Source organism: Eptesicus fuscus, chromosome 9, assembly GCF_027574615.1.
Source record: "Eptesicus fuscus isolate TK198812 chromosome 9, DD_ASM_mEF_20220401, whole genome shotgun sequence".
NCBI lineage: Eukaryota > Metazoa > Chordata > Mammalia > Chiroptera > Vespertilionidae > Eptesicus > Eptesicus fuscus.
The window spans coordinates 100,341,460-100,360,781 of record NC_072481.1 but is presented as its reverse complement, the minus strand read 5'-3'; the positions used below and the strand labels follow the sequence as shown (position 1 = coordinate 100,360,781).

Below are 19,322 nucleotides of genomic sequence, written 5' to 3'. Positions count from 1 at the left end.
GATGGCCAGCAGGGGAGGGCAGTTGGGAGGGACTAGGCCTGCAAGGGAAGGCAGTTGGGGGCGATCAAGCCTGCTGAGGAGGGCAGTTAGGGGTGACCAGGCTGGCAGAGGAGGGAAGTTGGGGGCGACCGAGCCTGTAGGGAAGGGCAGTTGGGGGGGGGGGTCCCAGGCCGGCAGGGGAGAGCACTTGGGGCGGGGGAGGAACTAGGCCTGCAGGAGAGGGCAGTTAGGGGTGTTCAGGCCTGCTGGGGAGGGCAGTTGGGGGCAATCAGGCTGGCAGGGGAGCAATTAGGTATCAATCAGGCTGGCAGGGGAGTGGTTAGGGGGTGATCAGCCTGGTAGGCAGAAGTGGTTAGGGGTAATCAGGAAGGCAGGCAGGCGAGCAGTTGGGAGCCAGCATGCCTGGATTGTGAGAGGGATCCCAGATTAGAGAGGGTGCAGGCTGGGCTGAGGGACACACACCCCCATTCACGAATTTCATGCACCGGGCCTCTAGTATTCTATAAATGTCAATTAGGACAAATTGGTTAATAGTTTTATTCAAATCTAATGCACCCTTACACATTTTTATCTACTTTTTCTATTAGTTATTGAGAGAAGGATGTTGAAACTTCCAACTATAATTGTCTTTATTTTTATCAGTTTTTTCTTCATGTATGTTTAAGCTCTGTCTTTAGGTATGTACAGATTCAGGATTGTTATATCCTTACTAGAAGCCAAATACATGAAATTCATGCACGGGAGTGGGTATCCCTCAGCCCAGCCTGCACTCTCTCTAATCCGGGACCCCTCGGGGGATGTCTGACTGCCTCTCACAATCTGGGACTGCTGGCTTTTAACCACTTGCCTGCCTGCCTGCCTGCCTGCCTGATCGCTCCTAACTGCTCCCCTGCTGGCCTGATAGCCACTAACTGCCTCTGCCTCGCCCCATACCCAGGACCCAGAATTCCCTCCTCTGGCCGGCCACAGGCACCCAGGACCCGGGCCAGCCACAGCTGCAGGGGACCGTGGGCAGGCGGCTTTACTCAGGCCGCAGCTGCAGGCGCCCAGGACAGCGGGGCAGGTGACTTGTCCCTCTCCTGGGCCGCAGGCGCAGGTGCAGCCGCTGGCACCCAGGACCACGGGGCGGGCAGCTTGTCCCTCTCCTGGGCCGGGCCACAGGCGCAGGCGCAGCCACTGGCACCCAGGACCTCGGGGCGGGCGGCTTGTCCCTCTCCCGGGCCGCAGCCTAGCTGGTCCCCATTCCTCTCTCACGAGCTCATTTGTGCCTGGCTGATCCCGATTCCTCTCTCCCCCGTGTTGAGTGTCTGAGCCATTACAGGTGATGGCATGAGGGCGTGACTGTCATTTGCATGTTAGCTCTTTATTATATAGGATGATGAGTTGATCACTTTATAATTATGACCTGCCTTATCACTGGTAATAGTCTTTGCTTAAAAATCTGCTTTGTCTGATGTTAATATGGCAACTACAGCTGTCTTTGGATTAGTATTAGCATGATATGTCTTTTTTCATCCTCTTGACTGATAATGTGTTTTTATATGCAGTGGGTTTCTTCCTTACTTAATAAACATAGCTGGAATTTTGGAATACAAACTTACCATAATGCCCTAGCTGGTTTGGCTCAGTGGCTAGAGTATTGGCCCTCGGACTAACGGGTCCTGGGTTTGATTATGGTTAAGGGCACATGCCTTAGTTCAGGTCTGTGCAGGAGACAACCAGTCAGTGGTGTCTCTCTCACATCGATGTTTCTCTCTCTTTGTCTCTCCCCCTCCCTTCTACTCTCTTTATAAATCAATGGAAAAATATGCTTGGGTGAGGATTAACAATAACAACAACAAAATTACCATGAAGCACACACTTTAATAAAACACAAATGGGTGAAAGTTTGAGGAGAGACAGTTTATTTATATAATTGCAAAGTAGTTCCCCTGTGACATTAATTAAATATATTTTTATTGATTTCAGAGGGGAAGGGAGAGGGAGAGAGAGATAGAAATAGAAACATCAATGATGAGAATCATTGATTGGCTGACTCCTAAATGCCCCCCATTGGGGACAAAGCCCGCAACCTGGGTATGTGCCCTGACCGGGAATTGAATTGTGACCTCCTAGTTCATAGGTTGATGCTCAACCACTGAGTCAAAATGGCTGGCCTCCCTGTGATACTTACTAATTACAAAGGGAGAATAACTTTACTTTTTCAATATATATTTTTATGATTTTAGAGAGCAAGGGAGCGGGAGAGTTAGTGATGAGAGAGAACCATTGATTGGCTCCCTCCTGCACACCCAGCATATGCCCTTTACCGGGAATCGAACCGTGACTCCTGGTTCATAGGTCAATGCTCAGCCACTAAGCCACGCTGGCTGGATGGGAGAGTAACTTTATATGTAGAGAATTTTGGCAGGCACCACCTTAAACAGGTGATCAAGTTAGTATCACCAGTTATAAGACTTAGTGATATCTCGTACCCTCTGATATAATACACTGAGAAGGGCACATCACCTCTGTGGCCTTCTTTCCCAAAACACATAACATTGATCTAATCATTGGAAAACAGGCAAACCCAAATTTCTACAAAGGAATAGTGCTTTAAATGTCAAAGTCATAAAAGACAAGAAAAGACTGAAGAAGAACCATCACAGACCAAAGGATTCTAAAGAAACATAACTAAATACAGTGTGGGATCCTGGATTGGATCCTGGAACAGAAAAAGACATTAATAGAAAAACTGATGAAACTTAAATTAATTCTGTAATTTACTAAATAATAGTATATGAATGTCAGTGTCCTAATTTTGGTAATTTTACTGTGGTTCTATAAGGTTGTGTTAGGAGAAGTTGGGTCAAGTGTATACAGAAACTATACTATTTTTGCAACTTTTCTTTAAATTTGATATTATTTAGAAACTAGTAGCCCGTTTGCACGAAGATTCGTGCAATAGACCTTCATTCACCTGGCTGCCTGCACCAGTTTTCTGCCGGCACCAGGGACCCAGGCCTTGGCTGTGGCCACTGCCTTCTACCTTCTTTCAGGGTCCGGGCTTGGCCCTGGGCGGTGGCCTTGGGCTCAGCTGCACCCAGCGTCCCTGCGCCCCGATCGCAGGAGCAGACCCCCAGGTCGGCTCGCTCTTGCCATCGGAGCAGGCACCCGGCTGGCGCCCAAGGCTTTCCGGGCCTTGGGCTCCGCCGCACCCCAGCCGGGTCCCTGCGATCAGAGCAGGCACCCGGCTGGGGCCCAAGGCCCGGAAAGCCCCGGCGGCTTTCCGGTCCATGGCCTCCGCCGCACCCCAGCCGGGTCCCTGCGATCGGAGCAGGCACCCGGCTGGCGCCCAAGGCCCGGAAAGCCCCGGGCGGCTTTCCGGTCCATGGGCTCCGCCGCACCACACCCCAGCCGGGTCCCTGCTCCGATCACAGGCACCCGGCTGGCGCCCAAGGCCTGGAAAGCCCCGGGCGGCTTTCTGGTCCATGGGCTCCGCCGCACCCCAGCCGGGTCCCTGCTCCGATCGCAGGGACCCGGCTGGCGCCCAAGGCCCGGAAAGCCCCGGGCGGCTTTCCGGTCCATGGGCTCCGCCGATCGGAGCAGGCACCCAGCTGGCGCCCAAGGCCCGGAAAGCCCGGGCGGCTTTCCTGTCCATGGGCTCCGCCACACCGCACCCCAGCCGGGTCCCTGCTCCGATCACAGGCACCCGGCTGGCGCCCAAGGCCCGGAAAGCCCCGGGCGGCTTTCTGGTCCATGGGCTCCGCCGCACCCCAGCCGGGTCCCTGCTCCGATCGCAGGCACCCGGCTGGCGCCCAAGGCGGCTTTCCGGTCCATGGGCTCCGATCGCAGGCACCCGGCTGGCGCCCAAGGCCCGGAAAGCCCCGGGCAGCTTTCCGGTCCATGGGCTCCGCCGCACCCCAGCTGGGTCCCTGCTCCGATCACAGGCACCCGGCTGGCGCCCAAGGCCCGGAAAGCCACCGGCCCCAGCGTCCCTGCAATGGTTTCCTGGTGGGCGTGGTTGATGGGCGTGGCTTGGTTGGTGGGCGTGGCTTGGGCGTAGCGAAGGTGCAGTCAATTTGCATATTTGTCTATTATAAGGTAAGATAAAGGTATACAATAAAAATAATAAAGTGGATCTGTTACAGGGCAACATAGTTGAATGTTGTCTTTTAAAATCCAGTGTGACAATCTGTGCCTTTTCATTGATCTTTGATATATGATTATTTTAACCTTTTGCACTCGGATGTCGAGTGTGACTCGACACGGTTAGCATTAGAATAAAGGAATCGAGAAAAAAGCAAGTGAGTGCAAAGGGTTAATACTAGAAGCCTGGTGCACAAAATTTGTGCATGGAGGGGGGGTCCCTCAGGCCAGCCTGCACCCTCTCCAATCCGGGACCCCTGGCTCCTAACCCCTCACCTGCCTGCCTGCCTGATCACCCCTAACCACTCTGCCTTCCTGCCTGATCGCCCCTAAGTGCTCTCCCCTGCTGGCCTGATCACCCCTAACTGCTCTCCCCTGCCGGCCTGATCGCCCCTAACCGCCTCTGCCTTGACCCCTGCCACTGTGGCTTTGTCTGGAAGGACGTCCGGAAGGATGTCCGGTTTAATTAGCATATTACCTTTTTATTAGTATAGATTATTATTGATATAGTTGGGTTTAACTCTATCATCTAGCTATTTTTTTATTTGTCCCATCTCTTCTTTGTTCCCCTTTTTCTTTTTTTTTCTGCCTTCTTTTGTATTAATAGAGTGTTTTTTATTCCACCTTATCTCTTTTGTTGGTTTATTAGTAATACCTTTTGTTTTTCAGTGGTTGCTTTAGAGTTTATAGTACATGTCTTACCAATATTACCAGTATACCACTTCATGTCTTGTGTAGGAGCATTACAACATTTTCGCTTTCCCGGTCCAAGTGCTGTTTCATACATTTTCTTTCTGCATTCATCATAAACCTTAAATACCTTGCTATTCTTTTTTTTTCGATTTTGGTAAAATATGCATAACATAAAACTTATATTTTAATCCTTGTTAAGTATACAATTCAGTGGCATTAAGTATATTTACAATGTTGTGCAACCATTGCCATGTGAATAGCACCCAGATTAAGAAACAATATAACCTGGTATTGGTAATTTTTCAAAATACAGTTCTTTCTTTTTTTTTTTATTGATTTTTTACAGAGAGGAAGAGAGAGGGATAGAGAGTTAGAAACATCAATGAGAGAGAAACATCGATCAGCTGCCTTTTGTTTTTAATATATTTTATTGATTTTTTTACAGAAAGGAAGGGAGAGGGATAGAGAGTTAGAAACATTGATTCAGCTGCCTCTTGCACAGTCCCTACTGGGGATGTGCCCGCAACCAAGGTACATGCCCTTGACCGGAATCGAACCTGGGACCCTTGAGTCCGCAGGTCAACGCTCTATCCACTGAGCCAAACCGGTTTCGGCACAGTTCTTTCTGTTATAATTAGGTAAAATTGAAAGCATGCTAAATGACCATGACTAGATAATTTCCAGTTTTAAAGTTTTTGAAACTGGGGTTGTATACTATACAAAAAATTGTTCTGTTTATTTTTATAAACGTCACTTATATTTTGTTTACTCAAGATATTTCTTCTTGGCAGTGGACTCTCGAAAAATTGACCAGGAGGGAAAAATCCCAACAGAAACATTGGAGAAACTGAAGAGCCTGGGGCTTTTTGGGATGCAAGTCCCAGAAGAATATGGTAAGTAAAGGAAACACCCCCTCACCCCTCCTTGCTATCCCCATTACTTTAGTGACAACCTTTTGGGGGTGGGAGGAGCATTGGAATTTATTTCTTTAACTAACAAAACTGATTCCCTCAGTATCCTATATAATAAAAGCCTAGGTGGCGTCACGCCCTCGTACGGCATCATTACAAAAAGGCCGCCACAAGATGGCCATCACAAGATGGCTGCATGCACAGCGGAGGCGGGGCCCGGTGGCTGCTCCACGCAGTGAGGCCTGGGGGTCCCACAGCTCTCTGTGGCACGGAGGAGGCCGGTCCCAGTATCTCCACCACCTCGCGTGGAGGAGGCGGGTCATGGCAGAGGAGGGCAGTTGTGGGCGATCAGGCCTGCAGGGGAGGGTGGTTGGGGGCGATTGGGCCAGCAGGGGAGAACAGTTGGGGGTGATGGAACTGGCAGGGAGGGCAGTTGGAGCAATTGGGCTGGCAGGGGAGGGAAGTTGGGGGCGATTGGGCCGGCAGGGTAGGGCAGTGGGGGGCAACCGGGCCGGCAGGGAGGGCAGTTGGGGGTAACCAGGCCTGTAGGGGAGGTCAGTTGGTGGTGATTGGACCAGCAGGGGAAGGCAGTTGGGGGTGATCGGGCCGGCAGGGGAGGGCAGTGGGGGGCAATCAGGCCGGCAGGGGAGCAGTTAGGCGGTGTCAATCAGGCTGGCAGGGGAGCGGTTAGGGAGCGATCAGGCTGGTAGGCAGAAGCCATTAGGGGCAATCAGGTAGGCAGGCAGAAGCAGTTAGGGGCAATCAGGCAGGCAGGCAGATGAGTGGTTAGGAGACAGTGGTTCCGGATTGTGAGAGGGATGTCCGACTGCTGGTTTGGACATCCCCCGAGGGGTCCCAGATTGGAGAGGGTGCAGGCCGGGTTGAGGGACACCCCTCTTCCCCTCCCCCGACCCCCCATGCACGAATTTCGTGCCACGGGCCTCTAGTATGAAATAAGTAAAAGTGTTTTGATTGAAACAAGTAGAAAGGGGGAAAGTGATACTGCAGAGCCCTGGCCTTTCTGGTGCCACTATTGAACCCATGGGCTACACACCAGGCAGGGCCAGTCCACATCTCTGCAGGGACTCAGCCCTCCCTTTGTATGTGAATGGTAGCTCCAGTGACAGCGCCCCAGCCCTCCTACATTTTGGCCACATGACCTTAGGCCTCAGTTTATCATTTGTAAGATGCACATATGGTCACCCAGCCACCTGTGGAAGTTGAAGATGAAATGCAAAATATGTAAGTTCAGTGAAGTTTTTGTTTCTTTAATCTTTGTCTTTTTACTGCAGAATAATGATTCCCAACTAGGTGATTTTGTCCCTCAGGAGACACTGGACAATGTCTAGAGAATTTTTGGTTGTCAAAACTGTGGGGAGGGGACTTCTGGCATCTAGTGAGTGGAGGCCAAGAATGCTGCTAAACATCCTACAGTGCACAGGACAGTCCCCGCAACAAAGAAGGATCCATCCTAAGATGTTAATGTTACCACGCAGAATAATCTCTGTCCTGGAGTCCACTGGACCCTGGGACGAGGTGCTGGAAAGCTCTTTCATTCATAAAGATCTATATCCGACAGGAGATATTCACAACATTAAATGATATAATGTTAGGATCCTATGTAATAAAGAGGGAATATGCTAATTGACCATCACACCCTCACAAAGATGGCGGCGCCCACAGCCAATAAGGAGGGAATATGCTAATTGACCGCCACACCCTCAAAGATGGCGGTGCCCACAGCCCCAAGATGGCAGTGCCCAGTCCCCTCAGCCCCACCGGAGTGGCAGGCGCATGGCATGGCCAGGCTCACCCCCAGGCAGGTCCAGCTGTTCTGCTTGCCTGCCTCCGGAGTTCCCCAGTCCCCTTAGCCCCCCAGCCGCCCAGGGCTGGCCCGAGGTGCAGGCAAGCCTCAGATGGCAGCTGCCCAGCCACCCAGGGCCGCCCGAGGCTCAGGTCACCAGGGCCGGCTGAGGCTTGAGCTGCCGGCAGTGGCAGCAGCAGAGGTGTGATGGGTGTGTCGCCTTCCCCTGATCACCAGGTCGCCTCCCGCCCCTGAGGGCTCCTGGACTGTGAGAGGGGGCAGGCCGGGTTGAGGGACCCCCCTCCAGTGCATAAATTTTCATGCACCAGGCTTCTGGTATTTTTATATTTTTGTATTATAGATTATTCTTCTATGTTAAAAATAAATCTATATATGCTCATATGCCTAGAAGAAGTCTGACAGGATATACACAAAAATGTTGAGTGATGTTTATGGGTGACTTTTGTTTTCTTTGCACCTTTCTGTATTGTGATTTTTTTAAAAATGGTGATATGCCATCCTATCTAATAAAGAGGGAATATGCAAAGTGACTGTCACGCCATCACAAAGATGGTGGCACCCAGTCCCCTCAGCCCAGCCAAGGGGGCGGCAGGCACACGGTGTGGCCGGACCCGCCCTCAGCCCCCCAGCCGCCCAGGGCTGGCCCGAGGCGCAGGCGAGCCTTTGGATGGTGGCTGCCCAGCCGCCTAGTGGCCACCCGAGGCTCAGGTAACCAGGGCCGGCCGAGGCTAGTGCTGCCGGCAGTGGCAGCAGCAGAGATGTGATGGGGGTGTCGCCTTTCCCTGATTGCCGGGTCGCCTCCCGCCCCTGAGGGCTCCTGGACTGTGAGAGGGGCCAGGCGGGGCTGAGGGACCCCCTCTAATGCATGAATTTTCATGCACCAGGCCTCTAGTTCTTTTATAATCAGAAAAGACCAGTAAAGCCATTTGCCTTTAATGGAGGGATTTAGGGCGGGACCATAAGTAAAACTGGTCTGTTTCTCCTCTAGGTGGCCTGGGTCTCTCCAACACCATGTATGCGAGGCTAGGGGAGATTGTCAGCCTGGATGGGTCAATCGCTGTGACCCTGGCAGCACACCAGGCCATCGGCCTCAAGGTCAAGTATCTGGGGATGCTTTCTATGACTCTAGAAGACCTTCAGGAAGTGAATCGTGCTTGCTCTCTCAGAGTCTGGGAGGAGGGCCTAGCCTGCACCTGCATCCTCGCCCTGCAGTGCTTCATTTGTGCACACCCACGCTCAGCCCTGCTGGATAGTGCTCAGTACCTGCACAAGCAGTGGCTCTTTGTCCTGTTCCCTTCCTTTGAACCTTCCTCCTGTCCCCATTGCCTTTGGCCTGCCCTTTGGCGGTCCAGGTGTGAGGCTGCTACCTCCGCGGAGCCTGTCTTCACCCAGACTGGATGTGAACTCCCCCATGAGCTCCTGAGCACTCACTTGGGGCCTGGGCAGGTCCTCCCTGCTGTTGGTCTTCCTCAGCCCACTGGGCTCAGAACATTTTATGGCAGGTCCAGGGTCACACCACTCTACCAACAATCCAATCACTTGGGTTGTTTTGCTCAGTGTAGACACCACAGTGAGCTGAGTGCACAGCGTGTTTGGCTCCCTCCCTCTGGAGCATGTGTGCTGTGTGCAGTCTCTCGGTGGGAAGAGTGGACATGCCCACTCAGCACCAGAAGGGGGTGGGACAGTTCGGACATTGACTGAACATCTTCTTAGGTATGGCTCTAGCCTTCGCACCTCTAAACATTTTTTTATCCAAACCACCCCTCCAGTGGGTAGAATTATCCCCTGTGTGTGGGCGAGGAGATGGGCGCTCAGAGAGGGGACATCCCTTACCCAAGATCACCCAGCCAGGACACAAGGGCTATAATGAAATTCCCTGAATCTGACCCCAAAGCTCTGCTGGGCCTCCAGGCCCAGGCCCCTCTGGAGTGTGCACTTTAGGGTAGGTCCTTTGCAGTCTGGTTTCCCACTTTTTACCTGAGGCTGCCAGCTCTGACTCGGCGCTTCCTTTTGCATGCAGTAAGGATTACCTCCCAAAGCCATATTCTACAGCGTATTTCAGTCTTCTCTCTCCAAAGCTGAAATCAGCCTGTGTGTCTTGTTTAGGGGATCATCTTGGCCGGTAGTGAAGAGCAGAAGGCCAAATATCTGCCCAAACTGGCATCAGGAGAACACATTGCCGCCTTCTGCCTGACGGAACCAGCCAGGTCTGCTTGGCATGAGCTGCCCTGGAACAGCATCTTCCAGGGTGCACTGGGAGGGGGCTGTAGTTTTTGCTGAATAGATGGTGACTTTTATTCTTCTTTCTCTGTATTTTTCCAAGAGTCAACTCAGTAACTTTTCTTGCCAGTTCTTGTGCCTTTATTTCTCTCTCCCAGTGAGAATTATAAGTGAGCTAACATATCTAACAGCATCTATAAATAATTATTTTGTGGTTTGCAACACCTGCTTTTAAGTCTTCATAGCAACTGTCAGAGTATGGAGGATGGGTGGTAATGTCCCTGTTTTACAGATTAGGAACTGAGGTTCAGTGAGGTTTATGATAAGCCCAAGGTCATACAGCTAGGATCTAACAAGGCTGGCATAGGACCCAGGACTTGTGATGGCAGGTCTACTTGGACTGAACTTCATCTTGCTTCCCTCCACCTGAGTGCCCAGAACTCATCTTCATAGGAGTTTAGATGAGTCTATTTTTGAGCACACATTTTCATGTTTAAACCTAAGCCCACTATTTTTCACTGCTACTTTTTTTTTTTTTAATATGTTTTATTGATTTTTCACAGAGAGGAAGGGAGAGAGATAGAGAGCTAGAAACATCGATGAGAGAGAAACATCGACCAGCTGCCTCCTGCACGCCCCCTATCGGGGATGTGCCCGCAACCAAGGTACATGCCCTCGACCGGAATCGAACCTGGGACCTTCTAGTCCACAGACCGACGCTCTATCCACTGAGCCAAACCGGTTTCGGCTTCACTGCTACTTTCTTATCTGAAGTGATAAAGTAGGAGTTGGCCACATGTTTTTCTTGTAAATCCTCATCCAAGGATATTTTTTCCATTGAATTTTAGAGTGGGAAGGAATGAGGGAGGAGGAGAGAGGATAAGAGAGATAGTGAAACATTGATGTGAGGAAGACACATCTATTGGTTGCCTCCAGACTAGGGCTGGGTATCGAACCTGCAACCCAGGTACATGCCCTTGTAAACAAAGTGTTACTGGAACATGTCTGCTCGTTTAAAAATTGTCTGTGGCTACCTTTATGCCACAGTTGCAGAATTGAGGAGTTGGGACAGGTATCCTGTAGCCTGAAAAGCCAAATATATTTATAATCTGGCCCTGTATTTTAAGAATTTGCCCACTCCTGTATTAAAGTAAAAACCTTTATTTTTGGGCCTTCCAGACCATTCTTACTGATTTCCAGCATTACTTTCCTTAACAGCCTGTTTCTGTCCCACAGTGGGAGCGATGCTGCCTCCATCCGGACGAGAGCCTCTCTGAGTGAAGATAAGAAACACTATATCTTGAACGGCTCCAAGGTACAGCTCCCTGGCCTCACCGGGGTCTCAGTCACCCTTCACTACCACTCACCATTTTCCACGCACCAGGGACTGCAAAGGGCCTACACATACTCTTTTGACCATCACCTCTTGGGTGGATGCTACTTTCTTTTTTTGGAAGAAGAAACTGGGCTCAGAGGTTCATCAGACATCCTGTGCTTAGTGGCAGAGCCAGGATCGGAGCCAAGGAGTCTGGCTCCACAGTCTGCATGCTTCCATAGAATCAACTAACTCCCTGGTCTACTGTTGATTGTCTGTTTTTTAAGTTCAGTACAGTGCACTTCTGTGTACCCTCACCATCTTCAGCAATTATTTCTTCTTAGCCAGTCCTGTTTCTCTGTCAGCATTGCCACCTCTGGATTGCATCCATACTGTTTCAGCTAAAAGGCAGGAATTTTTTTTTTTAATTATAATACCATTATCACAATTTTAAAAATTTATAATTTCGTACTATCTAGTTGTCATTCAAATTTCTATGACTATTTCTGTGATTACCTTTTTATTTTTCAAACCATTTGCTTGAATTAAGATCCAAATAGGTTCCATACATTGTGTTGAGAAGTCTCTATATGTACCTCTCCCTTCCTCTCCTGTTTCTTCCACCCTGTTTCCTTGCTCCTTTCTGTCCCTGTTCCCCTTTCTTGAGGAAACCCATTTGTTCAGTGCTAGAGCTTGGACTATCTTGGTGCCATTGGCTTAGTACCATTCTTCTACACCCTCCCGCCCAACACACACTCTCACACCCATTGGCTTAGTACCATTCTTCTACACCCTCCCGCCCAACACACACACTCACACCCATTGGCTTAGTACCATTCTTCTACACCCTCCCGCCCAACACACACTCTCACACCCATTGGCTTAGTACCATTCTTCTACACCCTCCCGCCCAACACACACTCACACCCATGGCCACTGTGTCTCTTGGCAAAAGCCTTGCTCTGGAGAGACTGAGCTCCCCAGGGCTTTACAGTCTAGCCTGAAGTTCAATGGCAGCTGGTGTATCTTGTGGCAAAGATGGGGCTTAGAGGTGGCTCGTGATAGTTTGTTTTTCTCCAAAGTTCTTTTGCTTTTTTCCTTCAGGTCTGGATCACCAATGGAGGACTTGCCAGTATTTTTACCGTGTTTGCTAAGACCAAAGTTGTTGATTCCAATGGCTCAGTAAAAGACAAAATGACAGCATTTATAGTAGAGAGAGACTTTGGTGGAGTCACTAATGGGAAGCCTGAGGATAAGTTAGGCATCCGTGGCTCAAACAGTAAGTTGTATGTGTGTGTGTGTGTGTGTGTGTGTGTGTGTGTGTCTCCATCCAAGTGTCGAGATAAAATGAGATTTAAGTAGTTTTGATTGTACTTAAGTATTTTAGCAACATCAAATTAAGAATGCCGTGATAGCTATTGTAAATAATGCTGCTGTGAACATAGGGGTGTATATATCTGTTCGAATTAGTGCTCTTGTTTTCTTCCAACAAATATCCAGAAGTATAATTGCGGGGTTGTGTGGTATACCTATTTTTAGTTTTTGAGGAATCGCTGTATTGTTTTCCATAGGGGCTACACCCCACTAACAGAGTTCAAGGGTTTCCTGTTCTCCACATCCTCACCGACACTTGTTATTTGTTGACTTTTTATAATAGCCATTCTGACTGGTGTGAGGTGATTTCGCATTGTGGCTTCGATTGGCATCTCTGGTGATTAGTGACGTTGAGCATCTTTTTTCTGTATGTTCTCATTGGAGAAATAACTTTTTATTTTCTTTGCCCATTTTTCAATCAGATTTTTTATTTTTTGTGATTGACTTTTATGAGTTTCTTATATATTTTGGATATCAACCTCTTATCATTTGCAATTATATTTCCCCATCCAGTAGGTTGTCTTTTTGTTTTGTTGAAGGTCTCCTTTGCTGTACAGGAGCTTATTAGTTTGATATAGTCCCATTTGTTTGCTTTTGCTTTTGTTTCCTTTGCTTGAGAGGTTGTATCCAAAAAGATACTACTCAGACTGATGTCAAATAGTTTGTTTCCTATGCTTTATTATAGGAGATTTAGTCTTTAACCATTTTGAGTTTGTTTGTTTTTGTTTAATCCTCACCTGAGTATATTTTTCCCATTGATTTTTAGAGAGAATGGAAGGGATGGAGGGAGGGGGAAAGAGAGAGAGAGTGAAAGAAACATCGATGTGAGGGAGACACATCAATTGATTGCCTCCTGACCAGGACCAGGGATTGAAACTGCAAACAGGTCATGCCCTTAACCAGGGATCAAACCCACAGTCTTTTGGTGGCAGGCCAACATTCTCTCCACCGAGCAGCACCGGCTAGGGCTTGAGGTTATTGTTGTATGTGGTGTGAGAGGGTGTCCAGTTTTTCCAATACCAGCCTTAACATTACTGATGCCCAACGCATGGAAAGGTGCACAGTCACTGTGGCATTCTTTTTAATATAAATATAGTTGGTATACAATATTATATTGGTTATATTAGTTGTTACTCCATTGTATATGTTTTACCTCTTTTGTCATAGACTATATAAGTGAGCGTTTGTTTCTGTTCCACTAATCTATGTGTCTGCTTTTTTTGCCAGAACCGTGCTGTTTTGATTATTACAGCTTTGCAGTGTAGTTTGAGATCAGGGAGCGTGATACCAGCAACTTCGTTCTTCTTACTCAAGATTGCTTTGATTTTTTGGGGTTTTGTGTTGTTCCATATAAATTTTAGGAATATTTGTTCTTGTTCTGAAAAGAATGACTATATATGCACTACAATATGTGTTGCAGCATTACTTACAGTAGCCAAAATACGGAAGCAACCTAAGTGACCATCGATAGATGAATAGGTAAAGACATGGTGTATATATATGTATGGAAAATTACACAGCAATAAAAAGAATGAAATATTGCCATTTGCAACAACAGGGATTGATCTAGAAGGTATTATGCTAAGTGAAATAAGTGAGCAGAGAAAGACAAATAACAAATGATTTCATTTATATGTGAAATCTAAAAAAATAAAAAAATGAACAAACAAAACAAAAATAGACTCATAGAAACAGAGGCCAAAGGAGTGTTACCAGAAGGGAGAGGGTGGGAGGATGAGTGAAATGGGGAAAGGAAATATAGTCAATAATGTGATAATTTTGCACAAATTATTACAAGAATTAGTGTGGTGATTACATTGTAATTTAAAAAATGTCGAATCACAATAATGTCTATATATTACTGATACCAACTATGTTGATATTAAAAAGAATGCCACAGTGACTGCACCTTCCCATGCACTGAGCATCAGTGATGTTAAGGCTAGTGAACAGTCACAGCCTGTGGAGCTCTCAGCCTGGTGAGGGAGGCGCAGTGGATACAGAGAAGGGCAGTGGGTATCCTAGGTTAATATTCCATTACAAGAAACCCCATATTCCCTCCTTCTCTCACTTCCCTTTCTACCTGCCCAGACCTGTTTGTAGCCCCTGGTCAGCACTCGATTTACTTGAGGCTGGGTCTTGTGAGTGGCCCTCAGGCTGCCCAGAGATGCAATGGTGTCCTCATAGGACTCCACGTCATGGGACTCCTACTTCAGACCACGGAGAGTCTGTGCTGCGGAGACTGCACACCGCCCTGGCACCTGCAGACCCACTTCTGTTTGCCACCTTGTCCTTGGGAACCCTGTGTTCTGAATGGTGGTATTTGCCGTGACATTTGCTTGGCCTCGGGGGAGGAGGGGTGCCAGAGGGCCCGAGCTCTAACACAGAAGCTGTGTGACCTCGAACAAGCTAGTTTGCTTTTCTTCTGTTTCCTCATCTAAAAACAGGGGTGCCCTAGCTGGTTTGGCTCCATGAATAGAGCATCCGCCTGCAGACGGAAGGGTCCTGGGTTCCATTCTGGTCAAGGGCACATGCCTAGGTTGCGGGCTCGATTGCCAATAGGGGCATGCAGGAGGCAGCCAATGAATGATTCTCTCTCATTGATGTTTCTATCGCTCTCTCCCTCTCCCTTCCTCTTTGAAATCAATAATATTTTTTTAAAAGGGGGGGGGGGAGATAATAGAACCTACCTGTGGAGGTGACATGAGAAGGGAGCATTATGATGTACGTACAATGCCGAGTGCACATGGGAGCTGAAGCTGTTAGTTAGTGCTGGTACTGATATTGCCCACCGTGACTGGTGCTGCCCATTGGGTGATGCAGCAGAGGAAGCAGCAGGCGCAGAGACCCTGAGCTCAGTGTGCTAGTGGGGAAAAGCGGCCGGAGGGACCAGGGTGGGAAGGAAGAGCAGGGCTGCCACTATACACTGCTGTGGGGGCCCTGTCCGTACTGCGGTCTGGGTAGGTAGTGCCCACTGGGATTATGCAGTGGCCTGTGAGGAGGGGGGGGTTGAGGGGCACAAGATGATGTCAGAGAGGGGGAAAGGGTCCCCCCCACACCCAGCAGCCTGTGAAGGAATAAGAGCTCTTAGGAGAAGGGCCTTGGCCTCACAGCCCATGTGCTTAAGCCATACATGAGACCCAGTGGCCAGAGCGATGAGTACTCCATTGCATTTTACAACGAGGCTGTTTGAACACCGCTGCAATCATAGTATAGGTTAGCAAACCTGGTTGCCCACACTGGTTTGGCTGCTGCTTGGCTACTTGAGCCAGGTCTTCCCTGTCCTGAGCCTCCCTTTTCTCCGGCATTAGTTGCCAGGAGCCATTTCTTTATAACATAACATTCAGAAGCACACTGTTCCAGAGAACACAGTGGAGAAGACTGTGTCTCTTCTTTCCCCTCCTCCTCCCACCCCTGCCGTGCTTACCTAATAGTTTTCATCACATTGACCTCCACTTCCCAACACCAGGTGCATGTTCACTGTGAGGTCTGCTGGTCATCCGTCACCGCAGTAACCCGCCTGAGAAACCACCCCGGACTGGCGTTTGTTTCTCTCCCAGTTACCGGGGGCTGTGGGCTGGGTTCAGGTGTGCCGTTGGTTCTCTTAAATACGCTGGAGTGAGTTCTCACAGCAGATCGTGAGAGCCCAAGCAGTCAAGCCAGACTGGATCAGCACCTTGAAGGCCTCTCTGCTCATGTTGGTTAGCTCCATGCCCCTGGCCACAGCAAGTCACATGGCCAAACCTGGCATTGTGGGTAGAGAAAGGCAAATCTGCTCCTTCCCCAGAGCCACAGTGCAGGGTTTGGCTGCATGAAAGCAGAGTGAAATGGGATCGATGCTCCCATTTGCAATGGGGCCTAGCTTTTTTGTTCTGTCTCTGGCTCTTTCTCACCCTTCAAACTTCACCTTAGAAAAATCTAACATAAACCTTAGTAAAAATAGTATACCCATGCCCCTCCAACTTCATTTCTATTACAATGCTTACTTAGTTTCTCTATCTCACTTAACACAATGTTGTAATATATTGTTTATAGTTTATCTCCCTAACTGAAGTGTGAGCTCCACGCGGACAGAAACCTGTCCTGTCAGTAGATGTAGAATGAATGGATGAGTGGATGAATTTCATGCCTGTGGGAAAGTGCAGAGTAGTTTCCATCTAAAGTCTTTAATTTTGTGTGTTTCAGCCTGTGAAGTCCATTTTGAAAACACCAAGGTGCCCATTGAAAATGTTCTAGGAGAAGTTGGAGGTGGGTTTAAGGTGAGTTGCCGGCAGCAGCTCCTGTGACTGCTGTGCGGTTCATGGTGGTGCTGGCCCTCGCTCTCTGTACCCTCCCAGCGTGGAGCAGGCCAGCCTGTGCTGGCCGGGTGACCGTGTGTGGTTCTCCTTTGGGAAGTCAGCAGAGTGGGAGGGGGAAATGCCTCCCAGAAGAGGAAGTGTGGTTGGAACCAAGTCTCTCCGTTAACCTGGGAGGCGTTGTTTGCCTCGAGCAGGGACAGGACTCCTCTCCAGCTCGCACGATAAAGCAGGACCTGTGCTTCTCCAGTGACCAGCCCTGGGGCCTGAAGCCCCAAGAGGTTTTGTTTTTGAGTCAAATTTGTTATTATATTTTTATTGACAGATAATTCATATAACATAAAATTCACTGTTTTCTATGGCACACATTGGTTGTTTTCAGTATATTCACTATGTTTTGTGCAGCCATCACCATGGTTTAATTCCAGAACATTTCCATCACCCCAGAAAAAAATGCCATCCCTCCCATTTCCAGTTTGCCCCGTCCCTTGGCAGTCACTATATTAATTTCTGTTTTTATGGATTGGCCTATTTTGAACATATCATATAAATGTTATAAATATGTGGCCTTTGTGTTTGGCTTCTTTCATGTGGTATTACGTTTTCAAAGTTTACCCAAGTGGAAGCGTTTGTTACTCCTTTCAGAGGCTGGGTAACACTCCCTGTGTGGATAGACCACATTTTGTTTATTCATTTACCAGCTGATGGACCTTCTTATTGTTTCCACCTCTTGGCCATTATCAGTGATGCTGCTATGAACATTCGTGTACAAGTTTTTGTGTGAACAGTATGTTTTCAGTTCCTTTGGGTGTTTACCTAAAAGTGAAGTTTCTGGGTCATATGGTGACTGTACATTTAACTTTTTGAGGAACTCCCCGCTGTTTTCCACAGTGGCTGCACCACTTTACATTCCTGTCATCAATGTATGAGGGTTCTAATTTCTGCACATCCTCATCAACACTGGTTATTGTCCATTTTAAAAATTATCGCCATCTTAGTATGTGACATCATATCTCATTGTGGTTTGATTTGCATTTCCCTAATGACTAATACTGCATCTTTTCATGTGTTTATTTGCAATTTTTGGAAAAACGTCTTTTTAAATCCATTGCCTGCTGTTAAATGTTCTTTTTTGTTGTTGTGGTTGCCCTGTCCTAATTTACTGAATCACTATCTTTACCCTGGTGAGATCCCCTACCCCCTTGGCTGTGAAGCAGAGAACAAAATAATACCTTCCTCCCATGTCTTGAGAATCAGATAAATGCCATCAGCCAGTGCTCCTGACAGGATGCTACTCGGTGAATGTGGAACAAAGGGTGGTGGAGGGGGAAAGACAAACGTGGGAGCAGCGGTCTGTGTGCAGTGATAGGCTTGTTTGTCACCCAGAAGATATGCAAACTAGAGAATATAGATAAAGAGGAAAAAATGAATTCTGAAACCTGTCCCCAAGAGAATTGGCATTCATTGTTCACATTTTTGTGCTTATCTTGCTAGATTTTTATAAAGACCATTCGTCCCTTAAATCTGGTGTGAATGTGAACTGTAGTCTGCATTTTTTCATTTATCAATAATCCCAATGTAACCCAAAATTAATTTTAGACCATTAAAAAGAATTAAAAGCATTTACTTGAGCAAAAGGAGCTGCAGCCCAGGAGACACAGATTCAAGGAGCAGCCTCAGTTGCGTTCCACTGAGACGAAGGGGAGGCCCTGTTATAGCAAAAGTTGTCACCCAGCCTCTCAGACCTATAAAGTTAGGCCTGTTTCATATACAGGAGGCGTCCGAATGTGCAGAGGGCAGACCTCAGTCCCTTGGTAAAGATCAAACCAGGGTTTCCCTGCAGGGGTTCAGTCTGAGGTTCTTCGAGGTATAGAGTACAGGATGAGCCCCTGTCAGCAAATGCCTGCTTGCTTATAAAAGTGGGCCCTTGGTTCACTAGGGGAATCCATTTCCGTAGATAAATTCCTTAGGGTTCACATCAAATGAATCTTTCTCCTTTGGGATCCACATAATAATCTTTTTATGCCAGTAAATGTATATTGCTGTAAGTGTTTAACACTGAATAGTATTGCTTCATGTAGTGATGCCAAGTTGAATGTTACCAGGTTCTCAGGAATGGGAATTTAATAGTGTTTTCACTTCTTTTCTACTCAGAACCACATTGCGTGGCATATATCTTTGTATATATCTTTGCATACTTTTCTTTCTTTCTTTTTAAGGATTCTTTTTTAAAATTTATTTTTATTGATTTCAGAGAGGAAGGGAGAGAGAGAAAAACATCAGTGATGAGAGAGAATCATTGATCGGCTGCCTCCTGCACGCCCCCTACTGGGGATCGAGCCTGCAACTCAGGCATGTGCCTTTGACCGGAATTGAACCCGGGAGCCTTCAGTCCGCAGGCGATCGCTCTATCCACTCAGCCAAACCAGCGAGGGCTTTGCATACTTTTCTAGTTCTTTCATGAGTTTAAACACCACTAGTGAAGTTACTGGGTCAGAAGGCGTGAATGTTTTTAAATTCTTGATCCTTGTTGCCAAATTACCTGCTGGGAAGTTGGACCA

The 19,322-nt window shown here is 48.1% G+C and overlaps 1 protein-coding gene across 1 annotated transcript in view; it reads left to right on the top strand.

Moving 5' to 3' along the window:
• Positions 1–19,322, top strand: part of ACAD9 (acyl-CoA dehydrogenase family member 9) — an 81,026-nt gene that overhangs the window by 43,312 nt on the left and 18,392 nt on the right. Inside the window, exons 3-8 of the mRNA XM_008154114.3 lie at positions 5,613–5,714; positions 8,546–8,652; positions 9,664–9,764; positions 11,014–11,092; positions 12,197–12,371; positions 16,652–16,725. Of these exons, the coding sequence (XP_008152336.2) occupies positions 5,613–5,714; positions 8,546–8,652; positions 9,664–9,764; positions 11,014–11,092; positions 12,197–12,371; positions 16,652–16,725 (638 nt within the window). The remainder of the gene's footprint in view (positions 1–5,612; positions 5,715–8,545; positions 8,653–9,663; positions 9,765–11,013; positions 11,093–12,196; positions 12,372–16,651; positions 16,726–19,322) is intronic.